At 50.2% G+C, this 16,120-nt stretch overlaps 2 protein-coding genes across 2 annotated transcripts in view; one reads left to right on the top strand and one right to left on the bottom strand.

Annotated features, from left to right (window-relative positions):
• The window catches only part of LOC144720578 (AP2-associated protein kinase 1-like), a 253,435-nt gene that overhangs the window by 54,844 nt on the left and 182,471 nt on the right, over positions 1-16,120 (bottom strand). The gene's annotated exons all lie outside the window — the stretch shown is intronic.
• LOC144720758 (fibroblast growth factor 5-like) lies at positions 4,204-11,402 on the top strand. The gene is made up of 5 exons (XM_078597782.1): positions 4,204-4,230; positions 4,772-4,938; positions 5,086-5,210; positions 9,202-9,305; positions 10,995-11,402. Exons 1-5 carry the CDS (start codon positions 4,204-4,206, stop codon positions 11,400-11,402), a joined length of 831 nt encoding a protein of 276 aa, XP_078453908.1.

The raw sequence follows: 16,120 nt of genomic DNA, 5'->3' as shown, positions 1-16,120 counted from the left end.
ACCTGACGATGGCTGCTTGTGTTGCAACCGAAACGTCGTATTCTATTATTATTTGATTTAATTTTCTACGAGACTTTACCGAAAGAACCAAAGAGTAATTCCTGCATTCACGAAAGCTTCGAATCTAGTTTGAAACCGTGATAATAGGGTTTTGCCCTTTTTTCTGGCAACAAAACTTAAACCTTTTTACGAGGAATCATGTCTGCATTAACCACAATACTTGTGGTCAGAATGCAAACAAAAACACACTCTGATAATTTCTGCAAAAATTGGAAAAACAATTATCATATTTTGATACTGGCAAAGGAAGTCCCATGATGTAGTTTGAAACCATCCACGTGTTTCAATGTGCGTGGATGCACGCACAATTGGAGTTGTTCTTCGCATTCGTTGTCGGGTCGTAGCGCGCGTTGTTGGCCAACATGTCCGACGTTTCTCTACGTGCGCAGGGAGCTTCTTCGGGAACCGAAACGTCGGACATCAATGCCGACACAACAGGAGACGCGTCGCTAGACGCGTTGCGGCGTGGTCGCGCACCCCTGACGCAGTCGTAGCTGAGTAAAGCGGCGTGATTAGGGGATGACCCCGGTAGCAAAAGTTGCTACATATAATTGATACGGGCCCCGCGATACATGCTTTCAAGCTACCAATTCCGGTTCAGTGATTCTGCACTTGCTCTATCACTATAGTACTATACTGCCTTCAACTTTTATGAACGACTGGGTGTTTAAGGTTGGCGATTTGTCGTATTATCTGGCTGTTAAGCAAATGAAAACATACGATTACTTTACAATGCAAGTAAAAAATGTGTGTTTTAATATTTACGTGTGTTTTTTTTTTATTTTGGGCCTCTTTATAGCATGTGCTACAGGCCCCGCACTAGCTTAATCCGGCACTGATTAGGAGGGTGGGGTTTTATTTTTCACTATTTCCGCTCATGCAACCAACATAACAAGGAGAGAAAATGTGTATCGACTTCGGCACCCGCACCTCCCCCCCCGATCAATCTTTCAAGAGCTGCGATGCACGTGGGTCAATACGAGACGGTGGCGGTGGTGGTGGTCCCTTAATAAACGACGTTACAAAGCAGTCCTTTGGACGTGAACATAGGACGCTGATGAGCAAAATCGCACGGAACGCGCCCGATCTCGTCGCCCAGATGTTCGGAAGCTAAGCAGCCTTGAGCCTGGTAAGCGCTTAGGATGGGCAGCCCACCTTGCATCGATAGGCTGCTACGGGGGGCTACGGTGCAGGCTTCTACATCTGCAGGACGTGAAGAACCAGTGGCATCTACATCTGCAGAACGTGAAGAACCAGTGGCATCCACATCTGCAGAACGTGAAGAACCAGTGGCATCTACATCTGCAGAACGTGAAGAAGCAGTGGCTTCTACATCTTCAGAACGTGAAGAACCAGTGGCATCTACATCTGCAGAACGTGAAGAACCAGTTTCATCTACATCTGCAGGAGATTACACAACTTTCAAAGCCATTCCCCGTGTTTATTGTGCATGCCCGTACAACACGTTTGGAATCGAGAGGAGTAAAGTTGGACTTACGAACAAATCGACTTACGAACAGACCCCTTGGAACCTTACTCGTTCGTAAGTAAAGGAGTATCTGTACACACACTAGCAATGGGGAGACAAAAGCAGCCAGGCCGTAACTACAAGCCTCTCTCCTGTGCGTTGCGTGGTCGAGCTTAACAGGTGCTCGCTAAGCAACACTGAACTCACACCACCGGCGTAGCAACTACATTGTCAGCTCAGGGGGTGCGGCCATCGCTCAAGTTTTGGGGGATGGGGCAATACTGTTGAAGACAAATCTCTTGGTGGTGGTTGTCAAGGGGGGGGGGGGCGGAGGGGGGGCTAGGTACCCCCCCCCCCCGCTTGCCCCACGGTCGTTGCGCTGACTCGAACAGAAGAGACACATCGACTTACGAACAAATCTGGCTGTCGCCTGATGAAGCTTGTTGTAATTACTGGCGAAACGTCGTACTCAACATTGTAAATGTTGTGGCTTGGCTCTCCAACACACAACCGGTGTGCTGTACTAGTGACGAATTGGCCACGTTTTGTTGACGTGACAACCATTAACTAGTTGGCTGTGTCGGGTGGTGGCGGGTTTGACGACACAATCTATTTTACGCGATCTAACCCCCCATAAAATACATGGAGTACAGACGATTTATCCGCCAGGGTGTTTGTGGGTGTGTGTACACCTCGGTGTCAACAGAGGGCGACAATCGAAGGCAAATTACCGTCTGGGGATTGGTGTGGGCGACACGTGGCTCCCACGTTGACGCGCTGGTGTCGTTCTTGGGTGGGTGGGTTGGTTTGTTTGTTGTTCATCTTCTTGGTTCTTTCGGTAAAGTCACGTAGAAGGGAAATAATAAAATAATAAAAATAAAACATAATACAATAATTCTCACGACGTTTCGGCTACAACGCGAGCAGCCGTCCTCACCTGCTCGCGTTGTGGCCGAAACGTCGTGAGAATTATTTTATTATGTTTTATTTTTATTATTTTATTATTTCTCTTCTACGTGACTTTACCGAAAGAACCAAGAAGATGAATCACTGCAGTCACGAAAGCTTTAAATCGAAATTTTTGTTGTTGTTGTTTTGTATTCGCGTTGAAACGAATGAGAGCTGCACAGACTTCCACAGTTGTCTCATTTTTGTTGAGTGCATGGTCTGAAACTATAAAAACGGGCCACGTATGGTAGTTCTTTGGAGTTGGTGGTCTGGTTAAGGCTGAGAGTTTCCGTTCATGCGACGCACATCTGTGTATTGTTAAATATATTTTTTCCCACCCTGTAATACAATTTTAAGTTGTAATATTCTTAGGTTTTTTCGGTAAAGTCACGTAGGTGAAAAATTAAAATTAATAAAAGTAATATTAATGAAAGTAATATTACTTTTAATAATTTTAATTTTTCACCTACGTGATAATAAAAGTAATATTAATGAAAGTAATATTACTTTTATTAATTTTAATTTTTCACCTACGTGACTTTACCGAAAAAACCTAAAAATATGAATCCTTGCAGTCACGAAAGCTTCAAATCTAGAATTTAAGTTGTAATGTTTTTGTTTGGTTATCATCACTTACAGATTTAAAGAAACAAAAAAGATACCTCCATCGCCTTCTACACGAGACGGATGAATTTGAGTGTTGACGGGAATGGGCCATTACCACGTGACTTTCCTCGACAGACATTTGGGGCTTGTGTTGTCGAGGGTGTTAAGTCGATACTAAAAAGGGCACTATTGATCATGTTCCATATGGCGAGCAGCCGAGGGACGGGTCAATATATGTGCCGATGTCGACACGATATTGCGTATGCGACACGTCAGGTCAGCGACGATGTCAGCGTGGCCTGTGTAGAGTGCTCCAACTAAAAATCCGGGATACGACGCAGGGAAATCTCGCGTACATTTTGAGCTTCGGTTTCGACGCACGTTATCGATCAGCCCGGGGGGGGGGGGAGGGGGTGGGGGATCATCTGTTCGCGTTCGGGGCTTTAAACGTCTCGCCGGACGCGGCACGGAGCGACGGCCCACTGAATAATAATCTTGCGATGCCGATTGGATGTTCACATCTTTCTTTTTGTTGAACAGCGAGACAGGCGGTGGGGTTGAGGGGGGGAAGTAAAACAAAAGAGAGAAAGGGGTTTTCGTGGCCCATTCCGGCGAAGTGGCGATGCAAGTCCCGCGCCCCGGTCGACATTCCGGGACGCGCTCGGGACGCGTTCCTAATCGCTCCGTCATTCCATGGCGCGCCACGCCAATGGGGACGTTTCGTTTGGAGCACGTTTTCGTCTTCTTCTTCGGCACAATGTGTGATCGGCTCCTGTCAATGTGTGCGTTGGTTTTTGTTGCTGTTGTTATTGCTGTTCATACTCTTAGGTTTTTTCGGTAAAGTCACGTAGGTAATAAATACAATTAAAATTAATAAAAGTAAAATAAAAAAAATCACGACGTTTCGGAGGCAACACACGCCTCCGTCTTCAGGTGGAACCGTCACAGCACGATTGCTGTATCAAGTAAAGATAGCTGTTGCTGTTGTTGTTGCGAAGAGGGCGTCATACAGATGCAAGTGTCGGAGGGTCCCAGTGGATTTCCCAGATGGATCCCTTGTGTTTGGGAGGGGGTTTTTTTTAGCTGGTGATGGTGCAAATCCATGCGCCTCTTGGGACTCCATGGTGGAGTCGTCACTGGAGCTGCCGGTGGGATGGGGAGCGCTGTGAGAGACGGAGCTGAATCTCCATCCTCCGTCACCCGACGGAGTCCCAGTGCACTACTCGTGCTGCACAAGAACAGACGCTCGTGCGAGTGAGTGAGAGAGAGAGAGAGAGTTTGTGTGTCATTCCGGTCATCATCATTCAGCGTAGAGAGAGAGAGAGCGAGAAAGAGGGTAAGTCTTTAGACGAGACAGATCCGAATCTGCAGGAGATAAATGAACGAAAGGCTTTCGGTTGATATTTAGGAAGGGGATGTTTGCGCACTGCTCATCTCCAGCCTGGGTGGCGAATATGTAAATGTTAGTATTCACATCAACACCACCTACAGACGATATATAATACTAGATTACTGTGCTTTGTTATTGTATACGACGTTTCATCATCTATACAACTGCCGTTTGTGGGACTCTGTAAACGTCGATATGTATTGATTTGTACAGCCCTGGATGAGGTTTATTTCCACGTCACTAGACCATAGGGCGAGGTTGTTTGACCATACTTCACCACGCTGGTCGCGCCACCACAGCGTCCGACCTTCCAATGCCGCTCACCCACCGAGGTGGTCTCCGCTGTCACCTTTGACAGCTGGCCAGTCCGCGCGTCCCCCGGCATGGCAATGTGCTGTGGGCGCGCCTCGCTCATCGTACTGAGCAGCGTGCTCCTCACCCTCCTGCTCGCCGTGCCGGCCACGTGGCACGCTCGCCAGGATCCGGAGCAGTCGTCTCCACCACCACCACCATCACCACCACCACCGCCACCACCGCCGCCCTCCTGCAGACGCAGGCTCACGGGCGGTGAGAGGCGCCAGTCACCGTCGAGGGCCGTGCGCGACCTTCGGAGGACGCACGGGTGGGCGAGGGCGGCGCGCCGGCGAGGTCGGCTCTACTGCCAGGTGGGCATCGGATTCCACCTGCAGCTGCGACCCAGCGGCAAGATCAGCGGCACCCACAGAGCCAACTCGTTCAGTGAGTACGGCCCGACTCTCGTCCTGCGTGCCCAAGCCCTCTCGCGTGTTGGCTCGACCTCGGCGTTCGTCGGCGCTCGGCTCCTGAACGCATTGCACTAGTGCGTAATAATACTACAACGCAGCCTATACAGCGTGCCTTAGTCCGAGGAAGCTTTACAATTAGCAGCGACCACGAGGCATCGACTGCTCAACAATGACCCCCACCCCCCTCCCCAAAGTTGTGTTGCGCATCTCTCTGCGGTCCGTCGAGCTCCTGCAGGCACGCGCAGCGATGGAAGCCACCCCCACCCCCACGGGGTGCGTCCTCTCGGGCGAGCTCCCTCCTTTAGCCGCCACTCCGCCGCAGGTCTTGACCACTGCCTCTGATTGGTCTCCAGCGAGCTGTCCTGCCCAAGCACGCTGGTTTTTTTTTGTTCGTTTCTACGAGGCAATACTATTTCTCAAGCTGCGTTGCTATTTAACCCTTTAACCCCCCCCTCCCAGTGAGGATAGTCTCACTGGGGGCGGGGGGTTTACATCGTAAGGAGCATGGAGGTAGTTTCTCCCGACACAATTGGACAAGGGCGGGAGGAGGTTGCACTTAACCCTGACGATGCAGGTCACGCACGCTGTAGGCCATACAATTATATCCTTACGTGTGTCTGCGCGTGCATAAGAATAGAGCAACTTTGCGAGTTGCTAACCCGATCGAGCGAGCACCCATGGCCACGTCACGCGTAACCTTCCGTGACTTGCCGCGCTAACTTTCGATTTAAAGCTTTCGTGACTGCAGGGATTCATCTTCTTGGTTCTTTCGGTAAAGTCACGTAGAAGGGAGATAATAAAATAATACAAATAAAACATAATACAATTCTCACGACGTTTCGGCCACAACGCAAGCAGCCGTCCTCAGGTGAAGAATAGCGCTGTCGGAAAGACAGCGCTATAACTTTAACTAACTTTAACGCTCTAACTTTAATATACAAAACACTGCCGCTGTCGTATATTTTTGCTTTCATAAGAGCTTTGGATTATAAGTTGCAGTACGGCTCTGTGGGCACCGTTCGTGGATATTTACTCTTGGGAGGAGGCTTGGGGTGGCTTGCTAATGTAAAGGAGAGCCGACACAAGATTGCAGGGGTTTCGTCCTTTAATCCTTTTCTTCCATCCACACCTGTCCCCAGCCGTCCCAATATCGTTCCCGCCAAAGGCCCCCTCTTCCCGCCCGTTCTTTCCTTATATCTCCTCGATCACCCCTCCCACTAACCCACCCATTGGTGGGAATCCTTCCCCTGACACCCCTACACTAAAATAAAAGCCGTGTGCGTAATTGAGGCCTATGCTGAATTCCAGCAAGGAGAGCCGCTTTGCTGTGCTGCCCTCTGCAGGCACCACCACGCGCAGGGCACGCGATGGGCATTGTGATGGCCATTCGCGACTCGCGGTGTCACAATTTGTTGTTGACACATCGTGGGCTAGGCAACCTTCGGCTTCCGGAGTCGCCATGCGGCTCTTGAAAGAGCGCTGCCTCGTGACAGTTAAGGACCCCACGTCTCGTATTCACCCACAGTGCATTGCGGCTCTTGACGTAGTCAAGGTTGTTTTATTAATTTGTAAACCAAATTCGACAAGAATGTCTCTTTCTTGTTATTTTTGCTTTCCCGATGAACACAAATCGATGCGAACGCTCAAGTCACGTACAAAATATCGAATTGCGTGTGGGAGAAGCTTCATTTATGATTGAATGTAGATTAAATGGTAATATTTCGAATAAGCAATGCTCAATTCCACTGCAGGAAATTGAAACATGCATATTTGACAATACTACGTAAAACATTAATAAAACAATATTAAGTACTACCACTACGAGATAGAAAATGGGCCAACTGTGGCTTTCACGCAGAAATATCTGTGTTTCGTGAAGAAAGTGGATATGGCTGTCTTCATTAGGCCCAATCTCAGCACTGGGGCATCTGAACTATAAGCTCAGAGACAAGGAAGAAGAATACAGCACGTGCATGGGGTCCATTCCTAAATCTTAGAAGAATCTTAAATACCTGAGCCCAGAACGACAATGAGTGGGCCAATACCCCCCAACCCCCACCTGCTCTGATGAGTCCCGTGTTCCTGATACCGTCGATTTCCCTGCTAATGCCGTCCAGAACGTCAGGATTTTGGCAATGTATAATGTGGAAGGATACGGAATAAAAATATTTAATTAAAAAAGTGGATTTTCTGGTGCAACCCAGAATAATAAATAGCATATTTTATTTTCATTTTTAAATATTGTATTTATTCAACCCAGCGCTGAAACCAGCCAGGTATTCCCAGCATACACTGCACAATACTTGTCTCTAGCCCTCTCTATCGAGTGCCATGTTTTTTTTGTGGTTCTCTGAACCCTCCTCACCGTTCACTCTGAAGGATCCCAGGATATCTGAATGTGTCACTTCAATGTCATCGTGGCTGTCTGCACTGACGTGCCGGGGACGATGCTTTACGCGTGAGCCCTGCAAGGTCATTACGGAGTGACACGTGGCCCCGTGTCACTCCATCGAATGTGCAACACAGACGTTTAAATATAGAGGACACTAGACCCCGATACAATGACGCACAGCAGGCTCTGCGTACACTCATAGGTAGGTGGCTAAATGGGCGGATCGGTTGATGAGTGGCGTGGATTGGCGAGTGGATTGGTTGGTGGATAGGGTGGGCGGGTGGATTTACTGGTGGATTGGTGGGCAGAACGTGGGAACGTCGGTGGGTTGGCCGGTGATGATTGGTTATTGCAACGCGTCCAAATGGTACGACAACGAGTGGATTTCGCAACACCGCCCTCTGTTGTCCTCTATGTAGGCCCCCTGCATGCTTAAGAAACCCCAATTCGGGCACCGTGGCCACCCATTCCAGCACTACCTCGGCTCAAATCTAACCTTAGCATCCGTGATCCGACGAGATTAAGTGCACTCCGGGTGACTTGGCCATAGGCTTGTATAACGTGAATTGGACGTGAATCTGGGGAACAAATGGGGCGATCATTGTAATGGTGGAGGAAAGGTAGGCGGGGGGGGGGGGAATTGGAGGGGGGATGTACAGTATGTTGAACTTCTTTCGCACCGCACGTAGCCAACCATGATAATCGGAGGTGTGCGGGGGGAGGACAACAAACTAAAAACAAAAAGCAGCTCTAAAGAAATTAGTTTGAAATCTAAATTTAAAAGTGCATAGCTCCAGTGGCTTCCTAATATTGGACGGAAGAGCGTTCCAGACGGCCGCAGATGCGCATCTGAGAGCGTGCGATGCTGCGAGGATGACCAGCGTTAGCCTGATGGTTTATTCTCCTTGAAATACTTTTAAGCTTGGACTTCAAGAAGAGGAGAGAATCAGCCCTGCAGATGGCCCTAGAGGGGAGGGAATTCCAGGCAGCCGGAGCAGCAAAAGAGATATTGTAGTGAGGTCATGTATGTTGAAATTCGTTCGCACCGTACGTAGCCAACCATGTTGATCGGAGTTCATGCGGCGGACTTTTGTTGTCTGGGATGATGCCGTGGCGAGATGGTTAGCACATTGATTCCACAATCTAGTGGTCGCCGGTTTCTATTTTGTTTAAAAAAGTTTTTAATAATTTGTATAGTTTTTTCTCCCAGCTCAGCAATTTAAAAAACAATAATAATTAGATTTTATATTGCCTCGTTCATGCTAATTGCATCTCACGATGGGCAGGTTTTTTATACCCACCCTGTCCGCTTAGCAAAGTGTTAATGGGTACAGCAGAGGTCAGGCGTGGTTGGTTTTGTTTTACGTTTGGCCAGCATGCCAGATGAGGCCACAATCCCCTAGGAGTGGGGGATCTTGGGAGGAGCCCCATTAGCTCCAGGAGGCCTTTCCGCCAGCTAAAAAACAACAACAACGACGACGACGTGAGCAAGCAATCGCCGGACTGCACTTTGAAATTGTAAATGATTGTGTGTGAGAGTTTCCTACCGATTTGAATCTCGCTCGCACCGCAGGTGTCCTGGAGATTTTCTCCGTCGCCAGAGGAGTTGTGGGCATCTGGGGCGTCTCCAGTCGCCGATTTTTGGCCATGAACAGGAAAGGAAAATTATACGCGACGGTAAGGACTCGAATAACTCAATCGTTATATTCTTATTTATCTATATAAAAAAGGGAAATTTGTGAATATGTGTGTCTTTTCGAAATGTTTAGCATACTTCCCGACATGCAACAAACTTTGAATTTGGCATGTGGGTAGCTTCCAGACTGTACACAATGAAAAAAGTATAAAAATAGACTTTTGCATTTGGGGGGGGGGGGGCGCAATAATGGATATATTTTGCACGGCAAGTGAGCGGTGACGTCACATCTGTGATGTGAGGTCACATCTGTGATGTCACCCGCATGCGGCAGCGTCACGCAGTGTGCCTGCTGACGTCACGCACCCCAACCCTCCGCGTAGGCCGTGTATTAATCAAAGACAAGAATCCAAGTCTCGAGCGAAGCAGGGTAGTAAAGCTAGTGTTTGATAAACGTTACTCGAAGCCCACAACGTGGAATTGCGTTCCTTAGAATGTGTTTTGCAGATGATGGCCAATGTCGTCCTACTTGAAGTAAAACACTTCCTCTTGCCAAACCGGTATTTTAAAAAATATACCCATTTGCTATATAGCAGGAAGATGTAAATTTCGATTTAAGGCTTTCGTGACTGCAGGGATTCATCTTCTTGGTTCTTTCGGTAAAGTCACGTGGCCGAAACGTCGTGAGAAATTATTTAATTATGTTTTATTTTTATTATTTTATTCTTTCCCTTCTACGTGACTTTACCGAAAGAACCAAGAACAGGAAGATGCTTGAATGCATTTTATAGCTGAATCGAGGCCGTCCCTAAGTGCAACCTATATTTAAAATTGTAATAATAATTGCAACATTGCATTCTAGATGCCCTCCAATGAACATGACCTCAGCACTGCATCTGCTACAAGACACTTAATAATGATAACAATGGATATCTGGTACTGATTTTTGTCAGGCCTCCTCACACCGTGCCAGTCATCGATGGGGTTGTTTCACCATATTTCACCGGTCTGGTCACTGCGGGTTGGCGAAGGGGGGAGATGCCTAGGATCAGTTCAGATATCCCTAAAAAACTGACTATGTAACACGATTTGTATTCCTGGGTAGTAAGTGTTATTTTCCAATTGCTTATGCCTCAAGAGTACAGAAAATGGCTATTCCCACAAACGTTGCTTTTGTGACCAGGACTTTATGTGAAGGAATGACACAAATGCACACCACGTTTTCTCATTGAGAATAGGTCAATTTCAAAACATCACTGTCCTGGTCACAAAAGCAAAGTTTGTGGGGAATAATAGCCATTATTTTTTACTTGTGAGGCATAAGTAATTAGGAAATAACACTAACCAGGAACAAAAAAAAACATGTTTTTGTTACACAGTGAATTATTGCTTTGACCTGTAATCATGATCATCACGATCCATGGGCAGATAGGCCGGAGGTGTCCCCTGCACATTTCATCATTTGTTTCCACTCCCCTCTGTCTTGTGCCAGTCTGATCAAGTAGTGCCAAACCAAGGTTGCCCGCTTAAATGCACAGCGCAATAGCCACCACGCCACCACAGCGAACCATAACACGACAACATCCAAACCAACCCGCTTAATCGCGGCAGACTTATCGTCGAATCGTAACAAACAAACAAACCAGATCGTTGTTGGCCCCCCCCCCTGCCCGCACCACCCACCCCGCCGACGGACGTCACCGCTCGGCGTGTGCGTCTCCTCCGCGCAGAGCTCCTTCACGGACGAGTGCCTCTTCGCGGAGAGCTTCCAGGAGAATGGCCACAACACGTACGCGTCCGAGCGCTACGGGGCCGCCACGGGCTCAGGCGGCGAGGGCGCGTGGCTCGTGGCCCTCAACAAGCTGGGCCGCGCCCGCCGCGGCGCGAGCCCCCGCGTACGCCGCCAGCACGCCTCCACGCACTTCTTGCCCCGGCTGCGGCGTGTCGCGGCCGCCGGCGAGCGGGCCTTCAGGGTCGTGAGTTCGAGCCCGAGACGCGTGCCGCCCGTGCGGCAGCAACCCGGCGGGCAGGCCGAGACGCGATCGGGCGCCGCCTCCAAGCACGGGCAGATCGAGACCCCGGGCGGCAGCCGCGGAAAGGAGGTCGTGAAGTACCTGCCGAGATTCCGGTTTGGTTAAAGTTCGTGCCTCGTGCTCTTGAGTTTGTACTTCTTCTGTGCGGTGACAACGCGCTCCTGTTCCCCCTCCTCGTGAGAGTCTCCTGAGGATTACTTCGCCCCCCCCACCCCACGTTGGAATCCCATAATCATCGCGCCCTCAAGGTGACTCCATGATGATGACGACGACGAGGACACGATCTTTAAGATGGGTCTTGCCATTATGTTTGAGGTTAAAATGCTAATTGCCATAAGATTTGCCTTATTGGTGTAAGTAGTGATAAAAAGATTTATCCGTCTGTCACTGGTGGACTGAAGGTCTCCCCACGCCGTGTCGGTAACCATACTTCATCCAAACTTGTCAGTGCAGGGTGGTGTACATGGGAGGGCCAGGACCGGTTTGAGATGCTGCTTTCCACCAATGTTAGCTGTGGCCTACGAATAGAACTCGGGTCGCTGTGTTCAGAATGCAATTGCCCAATGCATGTTGAACTTCTTTAGCACCGTACGTAGCCAACCGCGCTAATCGGAGGTGCGAAAAACTAGCCTACTACTGCGCCGCCGCTCATCGCCGTAACAAAAGGTGTTATTTTGCTCACATCACATAGGCCATCGCGTGTCAATCGGCAGAGTGGAGGTCCAGGTGTTTATCACTCAGAGTGGCACAGCACGTGCACGAAGAGCTAAAACACTCCGTCTCCATGGCTACACGACTACAACCACAATTGGTTAAGCGCCGTGGAAGATGATGCCGGGCATGATAAGCCCCGCCGGGAATTCGCCTGAATGCAACTTGCGTCATGCCATGCTCCGCTTGAAAAGGCGTACAGCGATGGCTGTGGTGGCTAATTACCAGCTGGAATCGGTCTTCGGCGAGGTTAAGTAAATAGCGCTTTAAAACCCAGCAGCCCACCCGCGACCCTCACCCGCACCGCGCTGCTATAATAATTATAGCTGTAAACATCAACATGAAAAACGCTGATTTATGGCTATGGGTGGTGGTGAGGCGGGGAAGTGCGGGTTGTCCTCGTCGTCACATCCTGCGACTGTGACGTCATCGCGCGGCGGTGACATCGTGGCGCGTGGGAATAATGCCACGGGGACACGAGTTTTGAGCCAATCAGGAGGCCTGACATTTTCGTCCAATCACGAGGTGGGCGGGGGGCGGGGGTGATTTAAGCGTCTACGATTGGCTGGTGAGGTGCAAGAGTAGAGATGCCGCACAGCTGTGTAGCCGTCCGGTCAACGCCAAACGGGCGGTGAATTCTCACCGATCGCTCACCCACGTGGGACAGACTTGTAGCTGTGCTCACTGGTACGGCGAGGCTGCGGGTTTGTGTAAAAAAGGCAGGAAGTTTATGTTCGAACACAGCGCTTTATACCACAATCCCTCGCCAACCGCGGACTTGCCAACCGCGGAGTCATGTATACACGGCTGATGGTTTGTATACTAAATCAACCAACCGCGCCCGGGTAATTTGAGTATCCAAGGGTAGGCACGGGCCTGCAACGCGCATTTACAAATTTCGCGGGACCGCGATTCCACTCCGCGCCACGACACCAGCCGTGGCCACCCGTGGCGTGCGTAGCTTATCAGCTGTCCGTCTGTTTTGTTGTGCTGTCCAGTACGGTGATTCTCGAAGCGCAAAGACCGAGTCCCATCATCGCATTCACATGAACCCTCTCCCGTTCCGAGATGTCTGCAAGTTGCTGGGCGGGTATCCCGTTCACCGCTGAATGTTGGAACGCGCAAGCGGTTAGCGTTCATTTTATTTAGAGACGTAGCGCCGTTGTTTTTAAAGACATCGTACTCACCGCCGAGTACTGCAGCGACACGACCTCACTCGATGATAGCTGGCGCCAAACTGGGTCGTACGCCCTCCCGCATGGCCTTGTGGGCGCCTCGGTAAGTAAAATCAAATTATTTAATGTTTTCTTCCGATTCCATTCCGATGACGTACGCCTGCCCACTCATCTGTCATTGATGACCCAGAGGAAGAGGGCAGAGTGGGCTGAGCTCCTCCTCTTTCTATCCACCCCTTCCCCCATCATTCTACTGTAGTTCGTTGAAGTGCAACATACATGCATAGTCACAATCATCGTTAATATTAAATGTATATAAAGTTAATGTAATGTGTATTTACGTTTTGGTACGTTATTGTGTAATGTACTATATTTTACTCGGTGTGTTGGTGAATAAACAGGCAAGTTAGTGATGTTATGACGAGTCTGACCATGGCCGTGGATCCCCTAACCCCCTCTTTCCCATAGGCCCTGTACTTCACCAACTGCGGATTTGCTTACCGCGACGTTTTCCAGGAACCTAACCCCCCCCCCCGGTTGGCGAAGGGATTGCCGTGTTAGCGTAAATAAAAGACTACTAAAACATACCGAATGCGCGTGTGCGTGTTTGGGGAGCGGCAGTGTAGTGGTTAGCGCACTGTGTGTGTCTGGGAAGCGGTGGGACAGTGGTTAGCACACTGTGTGGGTGTGCAGGTGTGCGTACACGTGTGTGTGTGTGTGTGTGCGCGTGTGCTCATCGTTAACTTAGTGGGGAGCGGTAGTGTAGCGGTTAGCGCGCTGCGCTACGAACGCGGCCACCCGAGTTCGATTCCCGCTCACGGCTGAAACCAGTGTCGATTATCTGAACCGGTTTTGGGCCTCCCCTATGTCTACTCAGCCTCAAATTAGTGCCTGGTGCGGTGCGTAAACAACATCGCCACTGGGGAGACAAAGGCGGCCGGGTGTGGTGCTGGCCACTCATCCCCTCGTGTTTAGTTCCGGCCTTGAATGGGTCCTCGCGCACAGCACTGTTTAGGCTATACGGGGGATCTTTGTCTTTGCTCATCGCTAACTTTGTTGGGTGTGGGAGCGTGCCGTGTGAGCGGGACTTCGATCCCGGTGACTCGAGTTCGATTCCCTCTCGTGGGCAGCACCGGTGATGATTACCTGAACCGGTCATGGACCTCCCCTAGGTGGACTCAGCCTCAAATGAGTACCCGGTGTGTGACCATCGCCGCTGGGGAGACAAAGGCGGCCGGGCGTGGTGTGTACCACCCACCCCCTCGTGTGCCGTGCCGGCCTTCGTAGGTGCTACTCGCGAACGGCACTTGCCCCAACAGCCTGTTGCAGGCTACCCGGGGGATCTCTTGTTTTGTTTGGTGTGCTGGTGCGTGCACGTGCCTGTCGGGTCTAATTCAGTTGCTCCCTTTCCCTTGCTCGCGTGAACTCAGGGGGTTGCGTGACAGCGCGTCGTCAATGAAGAATGACTCTTCTTGGTTCTTTCGGTAAAGTCACGTAGAAGGGAATTAATAAAATAATAAATATAAAACATAATAAAATAATTCTCACGACGTTTCGGCCACAACGCAAGCAGGTCACGTAGAAGGAAAATAATAAACTAATAAAAATAAAACATTCAATAATTCTCACGACGTTTCGGCCACAACGCAAGCAAGTCACGTAGAAGGGAAATAATAAAATAATAAAAATAAAACATAAAATAATTCTCACGACGTTTCGGCCACAACGCAAGCAAGCAAGCCGTTGTGGCCGAAACGTCGTGAGAATTATTTTATTATGTTGTATTTTTTATTATTTTATTATTTCCCTTCTACGTGACTTTACCGAAATAACCAAGAAGATGAATCCCGGCAGTCACGAAAGCCTTAAATCGAAAGAGTCATCCTGCTGCTGCTGCTGCCTGCTGCTGCTGCAGTTTGAACCCCGCGTGGCAGGCAGGGAGGGAGTTGATGATGGGGGCCACGCTGCCAGAAGAGACACGGGGGGGGGGGGGGCTGGGGGTGTAGAGGGGGCATCGTGTACGGGTCATCGCACGCGCTGCCGTTCGTTCGCTCCAAACAAAGTGGTGACACGAGCACCAAGGGGCATTGCGGTCAAAAGTGCGCAAGCCTCGGTCGTGCGCTCCGCTCGCGGGACGCAGGCGATGGGTCCCCCACGAGCCTTGCCGACTCCCTCTGCGCGGTTCATATGGAGCATCCCACGTGTGAGATGTGCACCAGCAAGGCTGTCTACCCACCGTGTGTGTGTGGTGTGTGTGTGGGTGATGGTGTGTGTGGTGGTGGTGGTGTGTGTGGTGTGTGTGTGGTGTGTGTGTGGTGTGTGGTGTGTGTGTGTGTGGCGTGTGTGTGGTGGTGGTGTGTGTGTGGTGGTGTGTGGTGTGTGTGGTGTATGTGTGGTGTGTGTGTGTGGTGTGTGTGTGGTGTGTGTGGTGTGTGGTGTGTGTGTGGTGTGTGGTGTGTGTGTGGTGTATGTGTGGTGTGGTGTGTGTGTGTGGTGGTGTGTGTGTGTGGTGGTGTGTGTGTGTGGTGTGTGGTGGTGTGTGTCGTGGTGGTGTGTGGTGTGTGTGTTTGGTGGTGTGTGGTGGTGGTGTGTGTGGTGTGTGGTGGTGTGTGTGGTGGTGGTGTGTGGTGGTGGTGTGTGTGTGTGGTGTGTGGTGGTGTGTGTCTACGTGTGGGGATCGGCAAACGTGAGTTCGATTCCCGTTCACGGTCAACACCGGTGACGATTATCGGAACCGGTCCAGGGCCTCCCTGGGGTCGGCTCAGCCCAAAATGAGTACAGTGCCTGGTACGGTGTGTAAAGTATAAAATAAAGCATCGCCACTGGGGAGATAAAGGCGGCTGGGCAGGGGCGGTTTCTTCATTAGGGCGATTGGGCGACGCACCACCAATGTCATTCAACCACAGAGTCACGCTAGCCGTCACTGTGCCTCTGGAT

The sequence above is a fragment of the Lampetra planeri genome, chromosome 9 (assembly GCF_965212315.1).
Source record: "Lampetra planeri chromosome 9, kcLamPlan1.2.h2, whole genome shotgun sequence".
Classification (NCBI taxonomy): Eukaryota; Metazoa; Chordata; class Hyperoartia; order Petromyzontiformes; family Petromyzontidae; genus Lampetra; species Lampetra planeri.
The sequence above is the reverse complement of the archived record's forward strand: the minus strand, read 5'-3'. Positions and strand labels throughout refer to the sequence as shown.